The following is a 15324-nucleotide window of genomic DNA, read 5'->3' as shown; positions in this document are numbered from 1 at the left end:
GCGTCGTCTCGAGGCGGGAAAGCTCTGCGATCGGACGCAGCAGGTTCTGGGTTTGCGTGCATGTGCAGCGGGATCGGACGAGTCGGTGTCTCTGTGATGGAAGGGATGAAACCTGCAGTGTGAAGTTTGAAACCCTTCGGTGTTTTCCAGCCTTCAAAAACACGAGAAGTTGAGTTCACACTTCCTAAATCGACTCTCGGAAAGAGTCGTGGAGCTGTACAATGTCAAATCTGGGAAGAGGATAGCTTCGCCTTTCCCGGCGTGATCAAAACAGCCCGGTTAGGTTTTTGGAAGAGGTTGAGATCTGATTCAATAGAGACCGATCATCAGTGTTTCAGAGCCTTATAACACACAACCTGCTCACAAAACCAAACAAGGATCTAAATCTAATCTAAACCTCAGCTCTGCTTGCTCGGGATCTTCTAGAGGAGCGACTCTGGAGGCGGAGCCAGTGTGAAGCCGCCGCGGAGTCGTACGACGCCAACTTTTGGGCGACGATAGTTTGTCTTTCCCAGCGGAGCGTTTTTGGAAGAGGATGAGGTCGGATCTGAAAAGGAACCGCTGTCGTCCTTCATCGTTTTTCAGCCCGCGAACAAACAAGGAAACACAACCGGACGGCTTGTCTGGCGTCTTCCAGAGGACAGACTGAGGAAAGTTTCACCTCGAGGCGACGGCAGCATGAAGCTGCTTGTACGGCTTCAACTTTTGGGAGACGATAGTTTTAGTTTTTCCCAACGCGATCGAGGCGGCCTGGCTGCGTTGTTCGGAAGAGGACGAGGTCGCATTTGAAAGGGAAACCGCCAACATGGCCGATTTGATTTGGGAGGGAGATGATGTTTTTGAAAGGAGGGAGATGATTCCTGTTGGAGGAAGACAGAGAGGGGATTTGATTTTATTTCAAACGGGATGATACCCACATGGAAATAAGGGAGGCTGCTGTTTACAGGATGTTGGACAGCGAGTCAAACTCTGATCAGATGTCAGGATTTTAACAGACAGAGACAGGAAAAGTCCTAAATATCAAGACTGGGAGAGACTTTCATCACAGACACACACAGACTGTAGCAGCTGGTAATGTAATAACTTGTGGATAAGGTAATAACTTTCAAAAATGTCATAAAAATGTCTAAAATCTCCCTCTAAATGGGTTGAAGATGTAGTAAACCTTGTTAATGTAATAAATTCCCAGATAATGTCATAAAATCACATTAATGCGTAGACCGGCGTGTATTTAACTGATAATGTAATAATAATATTGAGTAATAATGTAACATCTGTATTATAATAGATGGTAGATTGAGGTATTATAATATTTTACACCCTTTATAAAGTAATAATCACCAGTCGGTGTGATAATGTGAAATATTCATTACACAAACAGATTTTAATACATTTCCAACTCATTTAGAGGGACATTTTTTATTAACAAATTATTATATTATCTTGCAGTTATTACAGTTTCAGTTGCTAAATGGCTACAAGAATCATGGCTTATTTTTTATTTTTTTTTAAGCTCCTTGTTTTGTCTCGTGTTGCGTTGGATCTGCTGCAGCAGGAGGGATTGAGTTATGAAAGGACATCCGTGTGTAAATGCACACGCTTAAAAACCGCGTGTCGTTTTCAACTTTTAACAGGAGTGAGTCTGCTTTGGGACGAGACAGATGATGTTTTAACTGGGATGCAGTGGAGTTCACCACGTTTATAGGCTGAAATAAATCTTTAGGGCGTAAATTTGCTGTTTACATCATATTGAGTCGTGTCAGACTGATCAGATTGAATGAATGTTGGATCTTTTAACAGTAGAGAGGCGAAGAGAAGACGATAAATATGATTCTACCTGATATTTTCCTGCGCGTTTTTGGAAATCTAACAGCTCTGGTTTGTACTGAATTGGGTGAAGGGAAAGTGACGGAGGGATGTTTGGCCTTTCAGGTGTTACGGGGGAAAAAATGCATAAATTCCTAATAGATTTTTGCCACATTTGCACCAGTTTCATCCCGAAGCAGACTCCCAGATTGGCTGAGAGCGACTCGTCTTGTTTTGAAGCGTCCATCGTGTCGCGTCGTCTCGTGTCGTGTCGTCACCTGACCCAATCCTCTTCCTGTCCCGTCTGTGTCGTCGCCGTCTGTCGTCTCTTGCGTCCATGAGGGAAACTCCCAGCATGCTTTCTGTTCCCCAGCACAGCGAAGGACCTGCTTTTATTTCACCTTTATTTATCCAGGAGGGTTTTTTACTGAGCATGCTCCTTAGACCAGCTCCACCCCGCTTCACATCATGCAGTCCAGCACAGAGAGTCACACAGCGGGACAGCGGGTACCGCAGCACCCCACTGAGTCTTAACATGAGGGTTAAAACCAGAATCTAATCTACTCACCAGGACCAGATGCAGCTGGACCAGTTTGTAGCGTTCAGATTTTTACTTCCCATTCATTGAACAACAGATCCTGCTGTAAGACAACAAAGCATCCTGGGTCCGTCCTCATGTTGCATTTCTATTCTTGGTTTACACTAGAATTAGTATTTCAAAATAAAAGTAGATCCGGTCTCCCAAACAGGAACTATCTCTCCTAAATGGTATCCCTCCGCTGTGTTCTCTTGCTGTTTGGTGAGATTCTGTTCTGAAGCGTCGGATCTGTTCACCAACGTGTTCAATGTCAGTTTCCATTCAAATGAATGGGAGGAAAAAATCTGAACGCTACAAACTGATCCAGCTGCATCTGATCCTGGAGAGGAGATTATATTCTGGTTTTAACCTCCATGTTAAAACTAAGTGGAATATTTCTTTAAGTCTTACTCACCTGCTCAGATTGTCCCGCCGCTCCGGGGGTTCGAACCCGCGTCCTCCCAGACTCCAGGCTGCTCCGCGGCCCGTCCTCCACCCTGTTAAAGCAGCTTGTTCTTTTCCCTTTACTAAACTTTATTAAGGAATGGGACGATATCATGACACGATGTGATAAATACAATAATTCTGTTTATTTCTGAGACTCAAATCTTTCTAGCGATGCCATTGGCTGCTAGAATGTAAACAACAATTTAAAAATGTCATTACAAAGTGACAATAATATAATTTGGATGGAGAGCTTGTGAAACTGTGATGGTCAAGAGTCTCATTAGTGATTACTACAGCAGAATAACATGGAGCTGATATCACCATTCATGTTCCTGACAGCAGAATAACATGGAGCTGATATCACCATTCATGTTCCTGACAGCAGAATAACATGGAGCTGATATCACCATTCATGTTCCTGACAGCAGAATAACATGGAGCTGATATCACCATTCATGTTCCTGACAGCAGAATAACATGGAGCTGATATCACCATTCATGTTCCTGACAGCAGAATAACATGGAGCTGATATCACCATTCATGTTCCTGACAACAGAATAACATGGAGCTGATATCACCATTCATGTTCCTGACAGCAGAATAACATGGAGCTGATATCACCATTCATGTTCCTGACAACATACGGACTGTCACATTTTTTAATTTTGATATATCGTCCCATCTCTACTAAACCTGCAGACGACTCAAAACACAGCGAGGCGAGTCTGAGTCTGTCTGGTCTGGAGATTCATCAGGATTCTCCACCAAAAGAGTAAACTCTGCCTGTGAGGTTTCGGGGGAAAGTTCAGTTCTGGTTCTGGTTCTGGTGTGCTCGCCTCATATCTCAACCCACAGAAGCATGTGATTCTTTAATTGAATTCAAAACAAAATTGGGAGATACAAGGTTACGATGCAGTGGAAAGTTCATGTGGGATGCATTTAGAGACGGTGTTGTGTGTTAACTGGTAGAGAGACAGGAACAGGCTTCCTCTAAAGGCTCAAACTGATTCTGTGTCCAAGACATTACTGCGATTCATGACAACATGATCAGCGGGTTGCATCGTTTTTTTCTTCAAGTTTCTGTGGTGTTTGTTAAATATCAAACAGGTTTCTGTCATTATCCACATTTCCAAGTCCAGTCCTGTAGTGTAATGTGAAGCATGCTGGGTAAAATTTAACTCCCAACTTCCTACATCGGTCTAGAAAATCAGATCCGATTATTTTGCTCACAAAGTCTAGAAAACTTTTGTTTTGTCGCAAATATACACAAACATAACTCCATATGATGATGCTGTTGCACGCTGAATGTACAAAACATTAGAAACATCTTCCTGATATCGAGCTGCAGCCGCTTTTTCCCACAATCCACATCTTTCTCTAACTCGTCGTCTGCATCTCCTGCTTTGTGATCGATATAGATTCAATAAGACAAATCAATAAGTGATAAAGGCTTTTACCTGGAAAACAGTCAGTGTCCTTAATGTTTTGTACATTCAGGTCCAGATTTACCAAACCTGTTAGTGAGACTTGTGATTGGTGCAGGACAGTTTGCTCGACCAATCAGGAGCCACGTCACGGGTTTTTGAAATTGAAGTTGAATTTATTATAGTCTTGCTCACAGTTAAAAACGGAATAAAAGCAGAATTTGCATAATAATGAGGGCCTGTATAAAGGAATGCAGACAAATAATTATATAAAAACATCCTTCTTCCTTATCTTCCATTTTCTATTTTGTTTTCTCTTCCCTTTCTTTCCCTTTTGCTCACGCTGAATGTTTTTGCAGCCAGTAAAGACTTTAGTAGAAACCACCGTCTCTCCACACATATAATCACAGAGTTCATATTCCTCCTTTTCTGCTGTCGGCATCGATCGTATTGAACGCTGATCAAAACCTTCAAACCCAGTGGAGACATTACAGTCTGGAGAACAGGTGTAACGGGTCGGAGGGTCGCTGTGTTCAGAGGCCGGCCCGGGACTGAGAGGTCACGGGTTCAAATCCCTGCCGGAGCCTTGAGCAAAACACTGAATCTGGAATCTGCTGAGTCATTTTTGGAAGAGAGTTTGAGCTAAAAAAAACAACTGAAATGTGAGATTTTTAACGTTGAGATGGAGACGGTGGATTCCTGCGGGACGAGGCAGCGGGACGTTTTATTTCTGGGGTTTTCGTGGGTCGGGCCTGAAGCGGCGAAGCTTCACCTCGAGCCGTGAAGACGAAGAGCTTCACTGTACAGTTTCAGTCAGAAGGGAAGTGAAGCTTCTCCTTCCGTTTGTTTTCCGGTCGGACGAGTGAAGCAGCAGCTGAGCGGACATGTTGTATTTAAGATAGATTATTGTGTTTGCTGTTGTAATTTATATATGGCTGTGATTTCAGTTGTAAATGTTTTGTTTTTTTAAAAAATGCCCCCCCCCACAAAAAAAACAAAAAAATACAGAGAGAGAGATTACCTAACTGTCTGGTTTGTGTTGCTTCATTGTGTCGGTTGGATAAAATGAATGTTTATGGGGAAGTTTGGTGGTTTCAGCAGGAAGAAGACGCAGCAGCAGAGTCACTGGAAGAGAAGTAAATGGGAGAAAATAGAAATAAGAATAGAAGTGAAGGCTAATGGAAATACAGAGTTCTTACACAAGTGTGGGAAAAGTATGAAAAATGAATTTGATCATTTCCAGGTTTTGAAAAGTTTGGGAGTTGCACAAAAAAATAATGGAACAATATGAAAAAATGTTTGTGTTGAGTTAGTGAAGTCAACTTTATTCACATGAAACACAAAACAGTCAAACTGCAGCCGTTCACAAGGTTTAAAGAAGAAAATGAACCAGAGTTCACTTCTGATTTATACATAAAAACTCAAATTCAAACGGGCTTTACTGCCATGAAATATAAAGGTACTTACTGCCAAAGCAACATATACATATTAAACTGATAATGGCAGTATTGACAATACAAGTGAAATGAGAAACTAGTTCTCAAAACTATTAACAAATCATTAAATAATAATAATCATTAAAACAATTTTATTTATTCAGAAAAACTCACTGCATTTCAGATGTGAGTTTTATTGTTGAGAATAATTAATCACAATCAGAATCATTTTATTGGTCAAGTGTATTTAAACATACAAGGAATTCAGCTCAGTGGCTGGTGTGCTTTGTTAAATAAAAACACAATATAAACCTATAAAAACAGTATATAAAAAAAGCCAAAAACAAATAGAACAGTAGAAGAAAAAGAATAGATCAGAATCTAATACAGAGTAATTGCACTGTTTGAATAATTCATAATAATTACAATAATAATTAATTAATAATAGTGATGTGCTCCGGTTCAGACATTATACTGAACACCAACAGACTCTTCAGGTCCAGAAACCAAATATAAACCCAACAACACTCTGAAGGTCCTGAGCACAACACACACACACACACACACACACACACACACTGCTTTAGATGAGAAGCAGCTCATGATCCAGACAGAAACTCATTCATTCCAAGGCTGGAAGTAACTAATTACATTTACTCACATTACTGTAACTGAGTCGCTTTTTTTGTGTTTTTCTTGTACTTTTACTTTCCCTTCAGTCCATTTTAAATCCGTCCATCACAGAACAGATCGTGTCTCTCCATCAGCAACAGAAACTGGATCAACAGAAACTGGATCAACAGAAACTGGATCAACAGAAACTGACAAACTGTGGATCCGTTCACAGTGAGAAGAGGAATCTGACTTTACTTTGTTTCTGCACTTTATTTTCTCATTTCTAATGTTTCCAGAGAAAAGAATCTAGTTTGAACTCTGACCTCTCTCCTGTTAGAATCACATGGAAAAGATCACAGCTAACAACGTTCTCTGTTCTAAAGAGGAACTCAGGAACTTTTACTCTGAGGACATTTTAAATCACACACTTTGTACTTTTACTGAAGGAGATTTTTACACCACAACTTTTACTTATAAGTAAAATATCAGTAAAGTAACAGTACTACTTGCACTACGAAACCAAACCCCTTAATTGTATCCTGTCCTTATTTTCTCATGAAATAAACATTAATTATCCATTAATAATAAAATAGCGTTAAAAAGTAAGGTTAGTATCATGAGTTTTTAAGGGATTTATTCATCAGTTGGTTCTTGGAGACACTAGAAATTAAGGGATTTTTCCTGCCTTTTGTGCAGGTTTACAGGTTATTAATGAGTTATTAATGGAAAGTTCCTGTCTCCCTGAATTTTACATTAAATTATAAAGTAGAGAGTAGAGAATATCAGTAAAGTAACAGTACTTCTACTGCAATAGGACATTCTAGTTCTCTTTCATCCGCTGATGAATTCACTCACAGCCTCTCTGCCCCCTGGCGGCCGTCAGCAGTCATGACATGAGGTTTGGTGTTTTCCTGTAGCTGGACTCTGGATCAGATCAACAGAGAGTAATCGCCGAAAGTGAAACTGAAAGTTGATATTCCTCTCTTCAGGAAACACCGCAGCAAATCTATTCTGATCATGGTTTACTATCATTCATCTACTTTGTTTTTCATCAGCAGCAGCATTACTTTCAGTCGCTTTCAAAGTCAGTTCAGACTGTTAGTTAGACTCGGACTCATTTATTCTAACACCGAGTAACTCTCGGTAGCGGGCTGCTCGGTAATGTGACGCTCCGGTTGTTTCCGTGACTTCACTTTAATTCAAATGAACATTTCATCACATTGAGGACATGCAGTTTGTCGCCTGCAGCTTTCTGAGCCTCGTCGGTCTGATTCTGCTGCATGGAGCGAGCACTGCTGGTGAGTTCACTAAGAGCCGGATCCGACTGGGCCTGCGGGCTGCATCTGTCTGCAGGGGGGGAAAGAGTAGGCCTGCTGGACTCTAGTGGGTCTGCTGGACTCTAGTGGGCCTGCTGGACTCTAGTGGGCCTGCTGGACTCTAGTGGGTCTGCTGGACTCTAGTGGGCCTGCTGGACTCTAGTGGGCCTAATGGACTCTAGTAGGCATGCTGGACTCTAGTAGGCATGCTGCACTCTAGTGGGCCTGCTGCACTCTAGTGGGCCTGCTGGACTCTAGTAGGCATGCTGGACTCTAGTGGGCCTGCTGGACTCTAGTGGGTCTGCTGGACTCTAGTGGGCCTGCTGGACTCGAGTGGGTCTGCTGCACTCTAGTAGGCCTGCTGGACTCTAGTGGGTCTGCTGGACTCTAGTGGGCCTGCTGGACTCTAGTCGGCATGCTGGACTCTAGTGGGCCTGCTGGACTCTACTAGGCATGCTGGACTCTAGTGGGCCTAATGGACTCTAGTGGGTCTGCTGGACTCTAGTGGGCCTGCTGGACTCTAGTAGGCATGCTGGACTCTAGTGGGCCTACTGGACTCTAGTGGGTCTGCTGGACTCTAGTAGGCCCGCTGGACTCTAGTGGGTCTGCTTGACTCTAGTAGGCCTGCTGGACTCTAGTAGGCATGCTGGACTCTAGTAGGTCTGCTGGACTCTAGTAGGCCCGCTGGACTCTAGTAGGCATGCTGGACTCTACTACTGGTTCGAAGAGTAGGACATTCTAGTCTACAGTGTCCTACTCAACTATACGAACCAATAATCCCTTAAAATAACCTTACATTTACATTAGTTCACCCTTAATTAATGCAAAATCCCCCTAAAATGAGTGAAGGGAGTTATTAATGGAGGAGACCCCATCAGACCCCCCAGTTCAAACTAGATTCTTTTCACTGGAAACATTAGAAACGACAAAATAAAGTCAGCAACAGAAACTGGATCAACGTAAACTGAGAAACTGTGGATCCATTCGCAGTGAGAAGAGGAATCTGACTTTAAATGGGCTTTGTTGGCATGAAATACAAAGGTACTTTCTGCCAAAGCAACATATACAAGTTAAAATGATAATGACAGTATTAACAATAAAAGTGAAATGAGAAACTAGTTCTCAAACATGATTAACAAATCATTTTATTACCAAATAATCATAAAAACAAATGTTCCAATTAAAATAATCTATTTTACAGACACTTTAGTTCTCTTTCCATCGCTGGTCAGATCATATCTAACAGCACATTTCTTCTTCTGTCTGATGCAGATCAGTTTTTTGGTTCTTGATATTAAAAACTATTAAAATTAAAATTAAACTCAGCAGGCCTCGGTGTCTCTGCTTCCCTCACATTTTAATATCAGTTTCCCTAAAATTCAGCAGAAGAATCTTAATATTTTTTTTGGTCTGTCATGAACCGTCAACATCTTCTCCCATCCAGGAAACGACGGAGTCCGCGGACCTTCTCAGCCAATCGTAGCGCTGGCCGGCGATGATGTCATCCTGCCGTGTCACATAGAGCCGGCGGTCAGCGCTGAGCAGATGACGGTGGAGTGGACCAGGACCGACCTGCAGCCAGACCACGTCCTCCTCCTCCTGCACCGTGGCTGCCTGGACCCTAACCCTGACCCCAGCTACAGGTACAGACCGGCAGGGGTCACAGTTTAGATTAAAAGTGGACTGATCCTTTAATGAAACTGATTGATTGATTGAATGATTGCATTTTCCTTAATTAGATGGTTAAATGAAGCACAGAAGCACAGAATCCTCAAAATATTCCTAAGAATCAATGAGTTCGATTTTTTTAAAAGTCATAATTAATACAAGAAGATTCCTAAGAATCAGGAAGTTTGATTGATTGATTGATTGATTGATTGGTTAAGAACATACTGCTTCAGTCCTTTCCAAAATGGAAATCTAACAGCCTGGTTGCATGGGTGCATTAAAGACCCCATGAAATGATAAAATAACTTTTTTTTTTACCTGTTTGCCAATGTTGCTGGACTTAGTGTTCCCCTCTTCACCAATACAGGCCAAAAAAATGACAAAAAATTTTGATTTCTAGAAATTTTATATGAAAATGAACAGAGCGTCTCTCTCGTCCTGCACTCAGGGGCGGAGACAAACATTTCATCCAATCAAATTCTGATAACCGTTACACCCGGGGGTTGTAACTGTTAAGCTGTAGCTTCACATTCCTCATCTGAAAGACTCTGTAGACTTTAGATACCCGCTGGTTCTGCACACACACACACACACACACACACACACACACACACACACACACACACACACACAGGAGGAAACAGGTGAAGAGTGACGTTGGTCCCGTCCCGCAGGGGGAGGAGCAGCTTGTTCCCGGAGCAGCTGAGCAGAGGAAACGTCTCTCTGAAGCTCTACGGCGTGAAGCCGAGCGACGGAGGAACGTACCGCTGCTTCGTTCCCTCGCTGATGAACGCTCACAGAGACGCCGTCATGCAGCTGAGCGTGGGTGAGAACCGAGAGCTACGGAAGCCCGCTGAGGACATACTGTACATTCATACCTTTTATTTACATTTTATTTATTTACACTGTTTTCCTTCATGAAGAGTTCATTTTCTTTGTTTTCTCGAGATATCCTGTTATTTATGTCATTATCTCGAGATAACAAATTTAGTTTTTCCCGTTGTTATCTTGGGAAAACAAATTATTATTATTTCAAGATAATGAGATCATTTTCTCATCATCACAAGATAAAGTAACGAGCAAAGACTAATTAGCTCGTTGTCTTGATAGAACAAAACGTTGTTTTCCTGAGATAATGAATTCATTGATATTGTTCCGGTGCATCACACTGACATGATGACATCATGATGACATCATGATGACATCATTTCCTCCTTCCTGTTCAGGTGTGGCGTCTGAGCCGCTCGTTTCCATCGTGGCGGCTGGAAACGACGGAGTCAAACTGCGGTGTGAGTCCAGCGGCTGGCCGCTCAGACCTGAGGTGTCCTGTCTGACTCATATAACTGATTCATATAACTGATATGTATGTTGCATATATAATATTGCTGTTGTCGTGTGAAAATCGCATATAACTCCAATTTTGGTGATTTTCATGTTTTAATTTTAACTGAAGGACTGAGAAAGTTCTGACATTCCTGAGGCTGATGAAACCTTTTCAAACCCACTGAGTGAAGTCAAAAAGTCAAAAAGTCAAAAAGTCACGGCGGTCCATCTGAATACAGAGCTGTTTCCTTAGTTACTGAAAAGTTTAGATTTGGGAGATGCAAGGTTTTACCCGACAGCAACAATATGCTAATCTTTTCTAATTCACCCTTACCATAAAGTAAAAATAAATCCCTTCAACCTTTCTCTTCAGCTCTTACTTCTTTCCCCAGCATGTTCTAGGTTTACAGGAATATCATAAGGTCACCGTTTGAAATGTTGGAGATGTAGGAATTGTATCTCATTTTGTGTTCATGTGCTGCCGGATATCTCGGAAAAACGAATTTCCTACTCGGAAATTTCACATGAACAGTGAAGTCAGAAACTCTGAGAAGATTTTGCTGAGTTTCTGAGTTTTGTGTCAGTGAAAAAACAAACTCATGCAGCTCGTTGTTAGCCAGACTAACCTAACATCTGTTTGAATTAAGTTCGTCAAATTAGCTTGTTAAGCTGCAGGACGGCCATGTTTGTTTATCATTTGTCTTCCTGGTTTGATGTTCTGACAAAACAGCGACTCGGGTTACTGAACTAGCTGAGGCTGTTCGGTGAGATCCTGCAATATCCGGCTTAGATGTAGGTCAAAAATCACATAAAATCACTTTATATGCTGACGATGTAGTATTGTTCATATTATTGTTCAAACCGTGCTGTATCAGTCCCTCGTTTAATTCAAACCATCACCTTATTTAGCTCATTCTCTGGATATAAAATAAACTTTTCGAAGTCTGATTTCAGACTGGTTCCCCACAGGATCTGTTTATTTAGGTATTTTCATTACACCCAGATCTAATCAGATGTTCAAAGCAGCCGGCTTGGACGTCCCGGACGTCTGACTTTCCCGCCGGCACATGAACGCACAAATTCTTCTCATTGTCTGTTGCTGTGAGTTAACATGTAATGTAAGTGTTAATGTGTGTGTGTGTGGGAGGTGTGTTGGCGGGACGGAGAGGGAAACGTCGTCACCGCCGGACGGATGGAGGCGAGGCGAGTCGGGGGAGCGTCCGGCCTCTGGAGCCTCAGCAGCACTCTGACTGTGGAGGAGAGCGCCACCAACAGGTTCACCTGCTCAGTGCAGCAGCAGCAGATCAGCCGGACCAGGGAGACTCACATTCACATCCCAGGTCAGGTTTGTCTAATGCTGTCATCAAACTTCAAGTTACAATATGCAGCTTTTTATGACATTAAAGGAGCTATAAATAAATGGGATAATATTCTTTTGTGTTCTAGATCATGTTGTTAGCGTTTCGGGACTCCCAGATCTTTTATTTTGAACGTACAAAATGAATCGGATTTCTGATTCCTGTTTACCATTCTTTTTGTCCTTTATATGTGAAGCCATGAAATATCACAGGGCTCATTTATTATGTGTTATCGACTTAATCTATTTTTTGAAAAATATTTTCTAACAAGCTGTCTAACCGCATTTTCTAACAGATGTCAAGTTGCGGAAGCCGTCTCTCTATGCTGGAATGTCAAATACTGAAATGCTAAGCTAGTTAATGCTAGTGATTTTTTTTTTTTACATTTTTTCATTGTGGCTTCAAAACTCGTCCACACTGCCTTAACAAATAAAGAAATCCATAGATCTTAAGCAAAATAGTCAGTGTTGGTGTCAGATGTAGTTAGTTAGTTAGAAGCATTAACATCATTTTACACCTCTGTTCATTTTCCATCAGTCTGACGAGGCGATGGAGCCGGAGCGGTCCAGCATGTCGATGATAAGCTCTGTGTTTACCTCAGGCTTGTGATATTCATTTTTTTTTATATGAGATAATTTTGACAAATCAACACTGCTTTCATGAATTTTAAAGCATAATTGTAATATTAGTAAAAAGCCTAACGCTAACTACAGCAGAGGAGCGTTCCTCCAACTTCACAAACACTCTGAGCTTTAGCTTCAGGCAGCTAGCATGCTAGCAAAATAAAAAATCTACAGTTTAAAAATCTACAATTGGAAAAAACTATAAATTGGTAAATCTACAATCTAAACTGAAAAGAGCGCGAGTTCTACAGTTCAGAAGCTTTATGGCCGACTATTCTGTATTATTCTTATTGTGCGACAAACCCACTGTAGTTCAGTTTCTAAGACTGTTAGCCATTTGTTAGCAACTTACTTTATTAGGGCGCATAAAACCTTCAAAATTCACGAATGGGATGTTTAATGGATTATTTTATCTCACAGAACATAATGTTAAAACTTTCCTCTCTTCCTCAGGTGATTTGTTTTCCTTGCTGAAGCTCTGCAGTAGAAATCACATAATTGCTGCTGTTGCTGCTTTTACTGCATCAGCTGCAGTTATTTTGGTTATTTTGGCATTTCTCTGCTATAACCGAAGACGAGGACGGCTAAGAGGTGAGAAGCTTTAGTCTCAAGTCTTTTGGACTTCATTTACAGCTGCTGTTAAACTGTGATCTGCAGGGCTGCGGTCTGTCTCATAAAGCAGAAATGCCCCAAAAAATGATCTTTAAAAAAAAATGTGATCTGTATCTGGATATATTATCTGGAAAAGGAAAAAAAAAGATAATTACGAAGTGAAACTGAACTGAAACCTTTTCTAGTGGTGTACACACATAAAAACACAAACCAGGAGAAAACAAGAAAGATAACGAACCGTCTCCCTGCTTCCCACAGGAGTCGACACAGTGACCGTTAAAGCTCAGCTGTGCATTATGGGACTTCACAGCTCGGTTTGAACTCGACTGTGACGAGTCAGGTCGCTGAATTGAAACCAGTTGTATAATGAAACTCACTTCATCTCTCCCCACAGAGTCGGAGACGATGAGACTGCTTCTTCTGCCTCCCAGCAGCCTGCAGGTGGAAAACCAGCAGCTGAAAGCCGAGGTGGAGAGGATTAACAAACTGCTGGCCGAGCTGACGTCCAGGCAGAGAGACCCAGCTGAACCGCAGCAGGGGAGAGGAGAGGCCGATGTGGGACTCTTGACCCAGGTGACGGACTCTCCGGGTGCCGGCCCCAGCACCCGCTCATCCATAAAGAAACAAACCAGACTGCGACAGATAAGAAAACCGTTTTCATCCTTGCCCAATATGCAGCTGGTCAGTGTGCCGCTGTCGAACCGTTTCAACCCCCTGCTGCCTCACAGTGACCAGCCGCCCTCCCCCTCCCGACAGCCTGACCCCGGCCTCACCATGAAAACTAAAAGAAATTAGCAGAAACTGTCAGAAACCTGCCGATGCTGCTGCAGTTCCTACTGGTTACTGACAGAGGGCGATAGAAGTCATAGATTACTTAGAGTAACTAAACCCCAAACCCAAATCTGTGGAAAGCCTGGCATGTGGCAGGTGTGGCAGGTGCGCTGTCGCCTCACAGCAAGAAGGTCCTGGGTTCGGTTCCCGCCTGGGTCGCTGTTGGCACCGGGGGTATGTTCTCCCCGTGCCTTCGGTGCCTAGTGCCCAGGTGGGTTATCTCGTGAAAAGGGCCTTTCTGTGTGGAGTTTGCACGTTCTCCCCGTGCTCGCTTGGGGTTTCCTCCATCACATTGATAAGAACCCCTACTAAAAAACATGCAAGAAGATCGTCGCCTGACCAGCGATGAACATTAAGAAGTCGGTCCCCCTTCCTCTGCCTGCCCTGCAGAGGAAGGACGGGCCAAGATGGGAAAAATGCGGAGAACAAATTTCACGCCGCCGTTAAAAATGCATGTGTGTGCATGTATTGTAGATGGTTGCATGTGACCAATAAAGACGGGGTTTGTCCGTCCTGTTTCTTCTTTCTTCTTCTTTATGTAATGGTAAAAAATTGCCATCTGCTATTGGCTGATCTTTGGTGCCAGGTGATGTCACCAGCTGTTGTACTCTATAGAAGGTGACATCATCACCTGGCACCAGAGATGGCAAATACAATACAAACGGCTTTTCTGGAGATATTTTGACAAACAGTTTGGACTCATTGTTGCAGCGAGAGGCAGCGGAGCTTCAACTGACAGCTGACTGGAGACAAGACTGTCTGTGGGTCCAACAGCTACAGACAAGACTGTTTGTGGGTCCAACAGCTACAGACAATACTGTCTGTGGGTCCAACAGCTACAGACAATACTGTCTGTGGGTCCAACAGCTACAGACAATACTGTCTGTGGGTCCAACAGCTACAGGAGGAAGAGAGGAGTTATATAAAGGAACAAAATCACTGAACCGATCCTTTAAAGGAGCAGTTAGTGTGTCTGTGAGCAGCGGGAACTTCAACAACACTGGAGAGACGGTCAGCCTGTCAGTCAGCTCGGCTCTCCAGGAAACGCTGCTGATAAAGACGGACCGGGCAGCTAAATCAACAACACATTTAGATTTTAGTCATGTAGCTGATGCTCTTCACAGAGAGACCGGTCAGTGAGAGCAGCAGGGAGCAGAGAGACCGACCTTCAGCCTCCTGCCAGACAGAGAGTCCTTCAACAAGACACTGAGTCAGATCCAGGACCGGGTCAGAACCACAACACCAGACAGCAGATGGAACCAGTATTCATCCGGCTTTCCAAACCCA

At 42.7% G+C, this 15324-nt stretch overlaps 2 protein-coding genes across 2 annotated transcripts in view; one reads left to right on the top strand and one right to left on the bottom strand.

Moving 5' to 3' along the window:
* The window catches only part of aldh5a1 (aldehyde dehydrogenase 5 family, member A1 (succinate-semialdehyde dehydrogenase)), a 132122-nt gene that overhangs the window by 80543 nt on the left and 36255 nt on the right, over positions 1-15324 (bottom strand). The gene's annotated exons all lie outside the window — the stretch shown is intronic.
* Positions 7396-14546, top strand: LOC139918703 (butyrophilin subfamily 3 member A2-like). The gene is made up of 7 exons (XM_071908136.2): positions 7396-7604; positions 9067-9265; positions 9965-10116; positions 10517-10611; positions 11761-11953; positions 13048-13185; positions 13601-14546. The coding sequence occupies exons 1-7, from the start codon at positions 7535-7537 to the stop codon at positions 13999-14001; spliced, it is 1248 nt and encodes a 415-aa protein (XP_071764237.2). The 5' UTR covers positions 7396-7534; the 3' UTR covers positions 14002-14546.

The sequence above is a fragment of the Centroberyx gerrardi genome, chromosome 12 (assembly GCF_048128805.1).
Source record: "Centroberyx gerrardi isolate f3 chromosome 12, fCenGer3.hap1.cur.20231027, whole genome shotgun sequence".
Lineage (NCBI taxonomy): Eukaryota > Metazoa > Chordata > Actinopteri > Beryciformes > Berycidae > Centroberyx > Centroberyx gerrardi.
This window is presented reverse-complemented; position numbering and strand designations above follow the sequence as displayed.

Bases quoted from the DNA above. Each gene is read 5' to 3' on its own strand.
- LOC139918703 (XM_071908136.2), top strand. From the start codon at position 7,535: ATGCAGTTTGTCGCCTGCAGCTTTCTGAGCCTCGTCGGTCTGATTCTG. The intron at 7,605-9,066 runs GTGAGTTCACTA...TCTCCCATCCAG, and splicing joins GCATGGAGCGAGCACTGCTG to GAAACGACGGAGTCCGCGGA. The intron at 9,266-9,964 runs GTACAGACCGGC...CCCGTCCCGCAG, and splicing joins AACCCTGACCCCAGCTACAG to GGGGAGGAGCAGCTTGTTCC.